At 40.9% G+C, this 13,072-nt stretch overlaps 1 protein-coding gene across 5 annotated transcripts in view; it reads left to right on the top strand.

The window, feature by feature from the left end:
• The window catches only part of FBN1 (fibrillin 1), a 217,648-nt gene extending 206,272 nt beyond the window's left edge, over positions 1-11,376 (top strand). For all 5 annotated transcript variants that reach the window (XM_048867767.2, XM_048867769.2, XM_048867766.2 and 2 more), the window contains exons 62-66: positions 150-278; positions 1,840-1,959; positions 5,437-5,668; positions 6,873-7,056; positions 10,104-11,376. In XM_048867767.2, coding sequence (XP_048723724.1) covers positions 150-278; positions 1,840-1,959; positions 5,437-5,668; positions 6,873-7,056; positions 10,104-10,493 — 1,055 coding nt within the window. In that variant the 3' untranslated portion in view covers positions 10,494-11,376. The remainder of the gene's footprint in view (positions 1-149; positions 279-1,839; positions 1,960-5,436; positions 5,669-6,872; positions 7,057-10,103) is intronic.
• Positions 11,377-13,072: the final 1,696 nt, after the last annotated feature.

Below are 13,072 nucleotides of genomic sequence, written 5' to 3'. Positions count from 1 at the left end.
GTGTCAGTCATGTCAATGTCTTGTGTCACTTACGTTTCTTCTCTGCTTTTCATGCACTCTTATACTATTAACATCCTTGAATGATCATCTTCAAGATGAGTAATTACCTTGCAGAACAGTAGTAATACTTTCATCTGTTTTACCTTTAGATAATAATGAATGTGCCTCTGAAATCAATCTGTGTGGGGCGAGGGGTATTTGCCAGAACACACCAGGAAGCTTCACGTGTGAATGTCAGCGTGGCTTCTCCCTTGACCAGACTGGACTCAGCTGTGAAGGTAGGCACAGTAAATAGTACAGACAGCTTGAGCCCTCTGGTCTTCTATTGTCCCAACAATAGAAGACCAGAGATGAGACCAACAATAGAAGACCAGAGATTGTCCCAACAATAGAAGACCAACAGATGAGCCTGGGGCATCTGGCATCATAAACTCAAAGACAACAGCACGCAGACTTTCGCTGCCCCAGTGGGAATTTTGGGAATAAGAGGGTTCCTCTTGGATTTCCCTTCACTTCTCCCCAAATGCATAAGGAGACGGTGATTTTCCCTCTGTGCTGAGCCAAGCACCTTTGTTCCAAACTGAACATTGCTTGGTGGCTTCCTGTTGAATTTTGCCCCAGAATATGTGAACCCCTTCCCTTCCCGTGGGAGTTGTTGCTATTTGTAGATCAGCTTTGATATACATTCAAATAATAAGATATCCAGAAAGCAAAACACAGACAATGAGGTGAGAATCCTGGACACCTTGATTTTCTGATGGCTCTGTCTGTGAGTGTGGAAGGGAATTCTACTGTGTGGATCCTATTGAGCCCTGGTGAAAGCAAACACAAGTTCACTGAATTCAGTGGATGCGCCAGTAATGAATTTGGCCTCGTATACATGCCCCATAGAAGAAGGGAACAGTAAGCATGCATCTGATGTGAGTACGCAAGGAAATACTCACACGCATTGCTCTCAGCTATGCAGTGTCACTTTCATTGAAGTAAGTAGGAGCTGTACCCAGTTATTTGAAGTCATTTGCATCCAGGGGCCAATTCAAAGCTGGAATAAGCAAGTGCATGCAATGCCATTAACTTAAACCAGCTCTGAATTTGGCTCTTTCTGTCTAGTTTAGAAGAAGGATTACAGTATGAAGCACAAAGGAGCACTGTGCAAAGTCAATTTCAGCGTGTAATTCACTTCTTGCATGTGTGAAGTAGAAGAGTGATTGATGCCTGAGTAATGAAGGTTAATAGAATTTGCGAAGAAAAAGATTCAGAAAGATAGAACCTGAAATGTTTAATAAAAACCAGTCCTTTTTTATGACAAATTTTATTTAATCTTACAATACAGGTTTAAAATGCACATTATATTCTTTTTTAAATGGCCTTCATTTAGATCTTCTTGTGTGCCACTGCTTCCATTCAGTCATAAACGCTCCATTCTTAAGGAATGCAACAATACTTAATGTATACTGCTTAAATTCTGAGCAAAATATTTCGCAGGCCACTGTTTCTAGGATACACTGCTTTCAATTTTAAAAGTATTTTTTAAAAAGATGATCACATTTTGTGTCATATAAAATAATTCCCAAATGACAAGGGAACTAACACAAGAAGCCACTGAAGTTAGCTTACTCCTCTTCTGATATTCCTCTATCTTACAGTTTTATATTGCCACTCATATTTGCCCACCTTTCACAAATTCTCCTCACTGATCACATGACATTGATTTTGAAGGACAGTAGGATTAAAAAGAAAAGAAAAAACCCTTTTTTAGAAACCACGGAAAATACATGGTTAATATTTCCGTTGAGAAGAGAGAATTCCTGACATTTGGACTGTGTGTCACCCTTTTAGATGTTGATGAATGTGATGGAAACCACCGGTGCCAGCATGGTTGCCAGAATATAATTGGAGGATACAGGTGTAGCTGCCCACACGGATATCTCCAGCATTACCAGTGGAACCAATGTGTTGGCAAGTCACTGTCTTTGTTAACAAAATAAAATACACCATAATTGTGTTAGCAACAAGATGGAGGGGGGAGGTTTGTTTCTGTATTTTGTTTAGCCATGTATTTCATAAAACTCTGTCCAGCAGAAGGCAAACCTGATACGATACTGAGGCCCTCTCGTGACATTCTGAGCACTCTCAACTCCCATTGAAGTCCAATGGCCAAAGCCCTGCTTCAGCAAAGCACTTTAGTCAGAGCTAAGTGTGTACTAGTGAGTAGTCCCATTAACTTCAAGAGAACGACTACTCATATGCTGAAGTACTTTGTTGACTCAGACATGGCCCAAATGCAGAAAACCTTACTCACTGGTCTCTCAGTCATTACTCAGACAGGACTCTGAGAGTTGTCGACACATAACAAATGGCAGAATCAAACGCTGTATTTGGATTGTAATAGACCTGTAAGATTAAACATCTAGCACAACACTTTGCAAGCATCTAATATTCCAGAACAATCCTGCTGTATCTGCATCTCCATCTTTTAGCTACAGTCCTACAACTGGACTGTTGTGTCTGAGAACTAGCTTTAAAATCTACTGAGATCACATGCGTGAATGATAGGTTCTCCTAAAGCTTTGTGGAGGTTTGCTCACATTACAAATCTAAAACATGATTTGTCAAAATTCAGCCAGATTTGACTGTATCTGCCCAAAGATACTTCCCCAGACCTTAGGGGTAAAATTCTCAAGGAGCACCTACCCAACACTGTTTCTGCTATTGGTTCTTCAGTGTGTTAGGAAATAAATTCACCTGCAGATTAAAATGAAACATTTGGTCCCCATCTAAAATTTGGTTACTTACCAAGTTGCTGTGACCCACATCAGTGGGGTTACTCATGGAGAATGTTATCTTCAATATGATTTCAGCAAACAGATTTGGGCCCTACTTGTCTCAGAAGTCCTAGGAAACAACTCTGTATTATACTGCAGCAGGGCAACATGAACCTGCCGTATTCAAACGATAGACACATTATTTTTCTGCTGGCTAGAATTGCATGTATTTCCAGTCTGATTTAATTAGGTTCCACACAAGCTGCAGTTTTGCATGGATGGCTAAAGAGATATGTTTGATGACCCCATCTTTGAGAATTAAGGGCCTCATAACTCTTTGTTTGGCTCTGTTTGTTTTTAAGAGCATATAAAAATGCCTTTGTTCATTATCGTTCTGCTGCTCTAGGGAGGTCTCTGCTTTTAATTATGTTTACCAAACTTTCTGACATATTACACAGCCCTGGATAGGGAGTCTAGACATTTCTGCTCCAGCGCTTGGTGTGTTTTACATGCAGGGGAATTTGAGGCTCATTCAAAAATGGTTTGGTTATGGAAAGATTTAATTAAATGTGGGGGGAGCGGGAGATTTGATTTAAATTGGGATTTAATTCACCCTTTTTAAAAACAACCTGAAAAGAATAAACTGTAATTTCCAGCTCTCTTGAATCAAAGATGGAGGAACTCTCTCAAACTATATTTTGGATCATTATTGCTTGCAGTTGAAACCCATGTCTTTGTAGGATGATTCCACAGTTGAAACCCATTTTTCTAGCTAAAGTGAAGCATATGCTACCAATGTTTCTTAGAAATGAGTGAGCCCCTGATAAGCCGGGCTGATACCAATGGATCCTCTCTATAGGGTATATTTACTATATCATTTTCCACTGGATTTTTCTCCTTTTCCTCATCACAATCCCCCTATAAATGGAAATCAATACTTAAATTCTAGTTCAGTGGTTCTCAGCCAGGGGTCCGGGGCCCACTGGGGGGCCGCGAGCTGGTTTCAGGGTCTGCCAAAATCAACCGGAGAGTAGGGCCGCTGTTAGACTCGCTGGGGCTGAAGCTGAAGCCCCTGAGCCCCACTGCCCTGGGTGAAGCCGAAACTCAAAGAACTTAGCTTTGCGGGCCCCCTGGCGTGGGGCCCCAGGCAGTTACCCTGCTTGCTCCCCCCTAATGCCAGCTCTGGCTTTTTGTCTACTGGATATACAGGAAAGGTTCTGGCACAGGCAGGCCGTGGAGTTTTTATATCATGCGGGGCGGGGGGGGGGCGGCTTAGAAAGAAAAAGGTTGAGAACTCTTTTGATTCAAAAAATCAAAAAGGTTAATTCAAAATTAGGTAAAATGAGTTCAACTTCCCTTGTTGCTGTGGTTACTATAACCTTCTTCTAGCCCAAATTTACATCCATACTGTAGGCAAGATAACTATGAGTTCAGCAGCAATTAAGTATGTAGGTTTGAGCCATAGTTAGTGACATAGAACCCAAACCTGTCCTCGTTTTATTTAATGACTAAACTCCTATGGACTTCAGGGAGTCAAGGTCAGGCTCTAGGTTCTACTGGTTCCTGAATGTAAGAATATGAATGTCTTAAGTATGGTTAGATATTAAGCTGGGGCCCCTGGGCATACCACAGGGGAAGAATTTGTGTCATAGGCTTTTTGCAAGATCTTTCTTTCATGTAATTTGGCAATCTTGGCTCTGCAAACAATTTATGTCTTTTTGACCTTATTACATGAAGTGTACAGGGACTTTCTGATGTTGCTGCAACACACATTTAGTTAATCACCAAAAAATGCTTTGGTTCCTCCCATGCCTTGTACAGTGTGTGACTGCTTCTCTAGCCCAGGCAGTTCTGTTTTGTGCCAAGCCATAACTCAATATTGCAAGAAATTTAAGGGATTGCTTCTAAAATATAGAAAAATAGCTAAACTTTGTCACAGAACAGTAGCATTAATAAATCTCAAGGCACTCTTGCAATTTGCCATATTGGAGAAAACATCCTGAACAATAAGCCATATATTTACTGTAGATGAGTCCAACCTGACCTCCAACTCACCATACCACTGAACTGGGGGAAAGTTCAGGTCCAAACTTTGTTCACCTTTAATATTTACATATGCTTGCAAAGGGTGCTTTAATACTATGCTTTTCCTGCTCATTTCTTCTGTAAGGAACTGTACCTCATCTATATCTGCTTTTTGAATCAAAAGAAGATTCAGTGGTTACAGAAACTGTCGTGCTCTATTTCTTCACTCTTTCCCCTTAATGTTTTACAATATAATAAATATGGTGTTACCAGGCCAGCTCTTCAGCTTCATCAAGTTTACACTTGGCATAGCTGAGAAGTGGGGCGGGGGGGAAGGTGGCACTTAAGCTACTGTTCTGCTCCCTTGAGCTGGGCTGGCTGAGAGCTGAAACAGCTTCTGGTATGGTATAGAGTAGCCCAAGGGTTGCTCTGTGTTACTCTGGTTGCAGTAGCCTCCTAGGGCCTGCTGCAGCAGCCAGGGATGAGGCAGAGCCCTGTTCTTGGATTTGGACATCTGATGAGGCAGCATGTTTGAATCTGTTCAGTTATCAAGGTTAGGCCTTTCTAAAGTTACAGAGGGGAGGGATAGGCTGAATTAGTCCTAAGGATAAAAGCCAGTCTCTAATCTGCTGTGCTTCCCTTCCAGATGAAAATGAATGCCTCAGTGCACACGTTTGTGGAGGAGCATCTTGTCACAATACTTTGGGAAGCTATAAATGTATGTGCCCTGCCGGATTTCAGTATGAACAATTTAGTGGAGGCTGCCAAGATGTCAATGAATGCAGTTCTGCGCAAGCCCCATGCAGTTATGGTTGTTCAAATACTGATGGTGGCTATGTCTGTGGATGCCCACCTGGTTACTTCAGGATAGGACAAGGGTAAGGGCTTCTCATATTTAAACTAATAGGCATTAGGTGGCAAAATCTGCTCCCTTGCCTCTGGCTGTGGAGCTGCAAAATCAATGGCAGCAGAGCTGCTGGGAAAGGGGTAGGATTTGGGGAAGGCGTTCAAGAGTTTCACACTCCCTCCCATGCTTGGAGCCAAGTTCTGCAAGGGAGATGAGGCAGGGCCATAGGAGAGGTGAAGGTGGGGATGATGGATCTATAGCAAGATGAATTCTCTAGGCCTTGCCAAGGAAGTTTGGTTCAGGGCCACAAAGGATACTACAAGCTGGAGTAGTGTCTGCTGAGACACTCCTGTTGGGAGGGAAGATTCCTCCCTTCCTTTTGTCCTACTACAAAGAACTCTAGCACCTACCCCACGTACCTGAGCTGTGCACTAGGGAGGTTTTCCCCCTCAGTATGAACTTGATTCCTGTGCAGCATAGAGCTCCTCTCTAAGAAAAGGGGAGTTGTATGGCTCTAAAGACAATCACTATTATCCCAGTCTTTTACTGATGACATTAGAATGAAATATCCTTATATTGGAGTGGTCCTGAGTTTCTCGTTGAATGACATTGAAGTTCCAAGGGAATTATTTTCTGTATATATCTATGCTGGCATGAAAAATAAGAGAATAATGCTCATTAGAACTTCATGTGCAACCTACAAAATACAGACCTTGGTCTGTAGTCTTTGGGTGCCTAAATTTCCATTAGCTTCATTGGGACTTTTAGGTGTGTGAAGAATCTCAGCTCAAGCACTTTGTAGGCCAGGATCTTTGTCCCATTCACCATTTTCAAAAGTGACTAATGATTTTTGGTTGCCCAACTTGAGGCATTTAAGACAAGAGGCTCAGTGCTTCCTGAATATGCCCCATCAAGGTGTCTCGGTTTGGGCACCCAAAATCACTAGCTACTTTTGAAAATCAGGGCCTGTGTTTATGAATCATTAAGTGTTTACATAGGGCCAAACATTGCAGGCCTTTTTTAGGCAAAGCCCCATTGGGCCAATTTCTCTGAAGCCAAAGTGTGACTGAGAAGAGAATTTGGCCTATTGACCTCAGTAGGAATTTTGCCACATAAATTGGCTACGTTATTTTTGTGTGTGTTTAGAGCAATACAAGTTCTTAATGTTGTATGGGTTTTTTCTTGAGGGGTGGAACTAATTTCATGGAACTAATTTGCATTTCTTAATTCATCAGACACTGTGTTTCTGGAGTGGGACTGGGTAAAGGTCATGGTCATGGTCAAGAATTGCCCATCAGCGATGAAGTAGATGACAACTCTCTCTCCCCCGAGGCGTGCTATGAATGTAAAATCAATGGTTATCCCAAGAGAGGAAGGAAGCGCAGAAGCACTAATGAAACCATTGCAAATGAAGCAGAGGTAATTGTCCTTCTTGGGGAGGGATTTGAGCTGTTTCCTGAGAGCCAGAATTAGAGACTTAGGGTGCAAAGAACGAATCTAGAGGGAAAAATTCAGACTACAACCAGGCATGTAAGTTCAACATGGCCCAAGGAGTTTCTCTGGGACTTTGCATGTCTGGGGGGGCTTTCTGAAGATACTCACAGTCATCAGGGAGAACTTCATGTGCAACCTACAAAGTACAGACCTTGGATCTTTGGAAGATCCTAACACACTTGCTCATTTCCTGTTTCTTATCAAACACTAAAGCTAAATGCCCATCAAACTCTCCAGCAAGGGGTGAGCTCAAGAGCGAGGACAGTTCTCTATGTCAAAGGACAGCATGAGTGTAGAACACTTTTGTTACCTTGTGGTCTCAAAACAAGGACGCTTAGTTCTGGGAGTGGGTGAGTCCCCCACTGAAAGGGACTGTTGAGCATGGAGCCTGTGGGACTCTCTCCAAAGAAAATATTGTGTTCCAAAGGCTAAATACAGAAACTGCTGGGATTGCTGTGCATCCAGTCACTGCAGCCTTTCACGAGGTATGTGGACGTGCTTCTGGTCACACACAACTCTGGCTTTGGACCAAAGACTGTCAGAGACAGTCAGGCAAATAATGTTCTCCCTGTGTGGCCCAGATAGCGGAGCTGGTAGCTGAATTCAGAACATAATTGTTGGAAGATCACTGGAGGAGTAGGTTTAATGTACATCTTTAGGTTGGGGTAACTGTGAAACTTAAATTACTACAATCTGCTGTGTTGCTCAGCCAACTCCCCCTCCTCCTCTTGCACCAAATAATGTTAATAATAGATGACGTAACAACCTGTATTTACGTGAAAAACAGTGTGTCATGCAACTAGCTGCACCTATTTACAAGTCGCCTTTCACTCCCTCCAATGGGAGACTGTTTTCTTTTCATTTTTAGTAAACATTCCTCAAAATCGATTCAAAGGAAAATAAACATTGCATCAGCCTCATCCTTATGGTTTGTTTTGAATTGACGAAAGCGAGTAACTTCGGTGTTCAAACGGTCATAACCCTGTTCTGTTCTTAAGTTGCCTGGCAGAAAAATATTAGACTCCTCCTGTTTCCAGCACCGTACAGTGCCTGTGCACAAGAAGTCCTAGTGGCAGGTTCAACTTTTCATGTCCGTTGACTAAATTCTGCACTCTGACTCAGGCAAAATTCTCACTCACCTTGGTGTTTAACTGAGGGCTGCAGGATTTGGCTCCTTTGATAGTTTGTAAGGCCAGAAGGGGCCATTGTGATTGTCTGGTCTGAACTCTTGTAAAGCACAGGCCAGAGCACGTCCTTCAATTAATGTATACTATAAAATTCATATTCTTCTTTTTGAGAAATTTTAATTAATTTACATTAGAAATGGCACCAGATCCAAGGGCATTTAATTCATTCCCTGCCCTCTTCGTTTTGTGTTGTGCATCATGATGAGTGAAACCCAGAAAACTTTAAAGGGCCTCTTAAAATGTCCCTGTACCACATGCACATTTACCAAGCTAAGCGTCCTGCATGTTTTCAGCGTATATATATTTGCATGTGCAGATATCTCTTCTTTTCATGTGCTAACACGGGGTATCAGGGACACCCTTCACACATGTAAAATAACTCAAGTTTGTGTGTGCAAGCCAAGTTGTGTACACAGGTACATGATCCACATGTGCAAAAGTAGGGGGGTTTTGCCCACGCAAAAGTTTTTTGGGTGCACTTCTCTGGGCCCCTTGAAATTGGTGCAAAGTGTATAATCTTGCAAGATCAATGATTTAGTAAAGCACAATAAATATACTTGAAGAAGAAGCTGTGTTGACTGTGAAGCAAGCTGGAATGCCACGGGTTTGATAACTGTTCCCTAAAAATCATCAAGGTTTCAAAGCTTAGCATGTTTGCTAGCTGATGAAGGACAATTTGTCCCTGTGGCTGAAGAATTACACTGGCATACCCTTGCCTGCTGCAGGAAGTTTCCAAGTTAATATCGTTCCAGCTGACATTCTTTTCTGTTCCCTGAAACTCTGCCTTATAGAAATGTTGCTAATAACGCATCTCAGTGGAGTTTAGCTCATGTCTTATATGAGCTCAATCATCTTGACTTCAGCTGTGTCTGCACTGGCACTGCAGGTGTAATGTCCCCCACACAGGATAGATGTACACATGCTAGCTTTGATAGCGCAAGTGTGCTAAAAATAGCAGCGTAGATGCCACAGTGCAGTGGTGGGAGACATTAGCCACCCTGAATATAATCCTGTCCCAAGACCCTCGGTTGTATTCAGGGCACCTAATACTTCTTGCCACTAACGACAGCAGCTACGCTGCTATTTTTATCGCTCTAGCTCGATCAAAGTCAGTGCAATCTATTCAAGCAGGAAAATACAACTCCGGCTTCAGTGTAGATGTGTCCTTGGAGGCAAGAGCTGACACCCACTTCATCTCCAGCTCCCTTCGTCTGTGGCACAGAAGCTGTTGGAAGCCTGTTCCAACAGAGTGCCTAGGTAGAGGAAAGCTGGTAAAGAAGAAAACTAAGTCCACACGCATGTAAATGACTTGCCTGCTCCACAAACCACATTACCTCACACAGCTCATTGTTAGCTTCACTTCACTACTGTTTTGGACAGACTGGGAAGTGCGACACAGGTGTGTGGAGGGTGAGTAAAGGGTCTGAACTCTGAAATGCATCATCTCAAAGGCTCTGAGAGCCATGTGCAGCATGCAGCGTCTTTCAGTGCATGCCTGAGATGACCCATACAGAGAATGCTAATTGCAAGTAACTAAGACTTTCTTTTCTTTTGCCTTCATACACAGGACTAACTGCTCAGTTCAAGGTTCAAATCCTGATCTGACCTAGACCCTCTGCAACTCAGTTGGAGCAAGTGGGGTTGCCTGGCGTTTAAGACAGGCAACAATATAGTTTTCTTTTCAACTTTTTTATTAGATGGCCTCTTAAGTTGGAAAGAAATGTTTATAAATGGATGAAACTGTTCTGTGACAAAGCAGAGACTAATGTTAGTGTTCTTGTGCAGGATCAACCTGAGATGGAACCAGAAGTCAGTCTTGCCAGTTGGGATAGTGAAAAAACAGCCATCTTTTCATTCAACATCTCTGGGCTTAATAACAAAGATCGCATCCTGGAACTTCTTCCCGCTCTCTCAACACTGACAAATCACAACCGATATTTAATTGACTCTGGAAACGAAGACGGTTTTTTTAGAATCAATCAGAAGGAAGGGATAAGCTACCTTCATTTCACAAAGAAGAAGCCAATACCTGGAACCTACTCATTACAAATCAGTAGTATTCCTCTCTATAAAAAGAAGGAACTTAACCAGCTTGAAGACAAACATGACAAAGACTACCTCAGTGGTGAGCTGGGAGATAACCTGAAAATGAAAATTCAGATTTTGCTTCATTAATTCATCAACCAAAGACCAAATAATTAAAACCAAAGATAGATAGGTAGGACTGAATGTTCCTCCCAATCAGATTCTCCATATCATAGGTACAATCTTTCATGAGTACATTTGTATGAATGAGCACTATTATATTATTACATAAGCAAGGTACAGGATGAATACCCTAGCTCAAAACAACCACTTTCTCAGGCTTCTTAAAGTGTAGCTGAGCTACCTTGATATGTTGAATCTTGAAAACTGGGACTTTTATCATTGGAGGTTGGCCACTGATGCTGAGACACATCATTTCAGCAGAGGTACAAGAACATGCTTTCAACTGATGGACTTCTCTATTTTTGTAATTCTTAAACTTTGCTTCTCCAACTACAACTTACTAGGTCAGCCATTTATGATATCCATTTGGTGCTCATAAATTTTCAATCTAGATTTATAAATGCACTGTAATATTTACACAACTTAGAAGCCAAAATTGCAATTATTCAGTCTACATACTTCAATCAACCAAAGTTAGCTCAGTAGTTTATCTCAGTTATGCCTATAATACAGTACATGTAAATTAAGTGTGTGTATACTGTAATCATGCTATTTTTATCAATGAAGCATTTGTAAACTAGATTAATAATACCCTTAATGTGAGGGTTTGTAATGGTGCTTATAAAGACCAACTACTTGTTAACTGTATACACAAACCTGATGATGAAATTTCTGTGACTTACCAAAATGCACTGAGGTCAGTAGGGACCATTAAACATTCTCAGAAGTCAGATGATAATCAGTGCCATCCTACACCATGACATTATGTAATACATGTCAAGAGTACCCATAATCATTCATATCAACAAGGGTTCAACGTCACAATAAAACAGTGGGTTTTTTTAGTTTATTCTGTGACTTTGTGTTCTTGCTAATACTAGTTCTTCAGTACACTAGACTGAATGTTTATGCTTCATGCATTCCTGTATAGTGTGGGATATACTGCATGTATAGGTGATTCATTACTGAATATATGCATCTGTAGTTTATTCAGTCTTCCTATGGAGGAAGACAGAAGAGAAATACAGAATTATTCAGCAATTCAATTCAGCAATGGAATTCTCTAAAATGTAGCTCCCAAAGGGCAAGTTAGAACATTTCCAATGACCTGACCTAAATAATCCTGTCAATCAGTAACTAATAGCCAAAACATGCAAAATCAGATGTTAAATCATTATTTGGAAAACGTGCATTTCATTTCAAAAGTCGTGTCTCCTAAAGCCCCTTTGGCATGCATAAAGTATTCCATTCTTCCCTCCTCCTCCCTTCCTCATGACATCTATTGTCAAATAATCCAAGGCTGATTACAAAGGGATAATCCAGTATTGAAATCAACTGCAAATTATATGACATGCATAATGTAAAGGTGCCAGTGTTTGTCTATGAAGTGGTACAAGCTAACACTTTAGCAAGAAAAGAACATTTTATTGATACGTGAGAATGTAATAACCAAAAGAAAAGAAAACAATTCGTGGCACTGAAAATACAGTGGAAAAACTTGATTGGACAGCATTGTAGTTGATAGATGGAAATATACTGAGCGACAATAGTTTGTAAAAGGGAAAGGTTCTGTAATAATTCACTCAGAGGGATAGTATTTTCTGTAATCAGATTTCATCTCAGATTTTTTTTTCTCCATAACCAGCTTAATAATATAAAAAGAAGTTGGCACACGGAGGGTCACCATGATGTTTTCAATAGGCCATGTCTGGTTTTATTTACCATAGTGCCACAGTTGTGAACAGCATATTTTCCACATGTTGATTAGATATAGCAAAACATATTCAGAGTTTTACAATTGTAAATACCATTCCCATTTCAATAGATAGTGAGGTTTTTTTAATGCCAGTGAAGGCATGTACATTGGAGTTTATATTTCTTTTTTCTTTCCTGTACATAAAAACTGAGAGGAACTAAAAGGAATTATTTTAGAGAAATCTACAGACAATGTCAAGTGGATTTCTTCGTTTAACATGTAAATCTTTATAGAACACCTTATCATGCCGAACCATGTTTGATCGTGCTCCAGCAGCCTCAGTGTTGTCTGCACAGCTCTGAAAATCATCTTTGTTAACTGAAACTGCAGAGGGGAAAAAAGGCAGTTTGAAATATTGTGATTTTGTAGGTCCCACAAAAGAGAGACTATTTTAAAGTATTTCTGTGCCGTGGAGTGATATATTCAAACAGGAGATATTTAGAAATCAGAACGTTCTTTCTGTCAGCTAAACACACTATTTGAACAATTCCAATGTTATGCTACAAAGTCTTGACAATGTCCCTTTAAAGGATTCAGACCCAGGTGTGTCTCTTTGCAGGATTGGGCCCTGAATTGAGATTTGCCTCTGTATCCTGCCAATGTAATTTAGAACTTTTAGCTTCAATAATTATTGACACCAGTGTAATTTCTTAATTACTCCTGGATTTGGGGTGAACAACAAAGAGTAATATTGCACTAAGCCAATAGTGTTTGTGGAACCTACAAGAGCAATTAAATACAATTATTTTCTTGTATTTGACTTGGTAGTGGGTTCACAGAGACTCTAAGC

Source organism: Caretta caretta, chromosome 10 (assembly GCF_965140235.1).
Source record: "Caretta caretta isolate rCarCar2 chromosome 10, rCarCar1.hap1, whole genome shotgun sequence".
Taxonomy (NCBI): Eukaryota; Metazoa; Chordata; order Testudines; family Cheloniidae; genus Caretta; species Caretta caretta.
The sequence above is the reverse complement of the archived record's forward strand: the minus strand, read 5'-3'. Positions and strand labels throughout refer to the sequence as shown.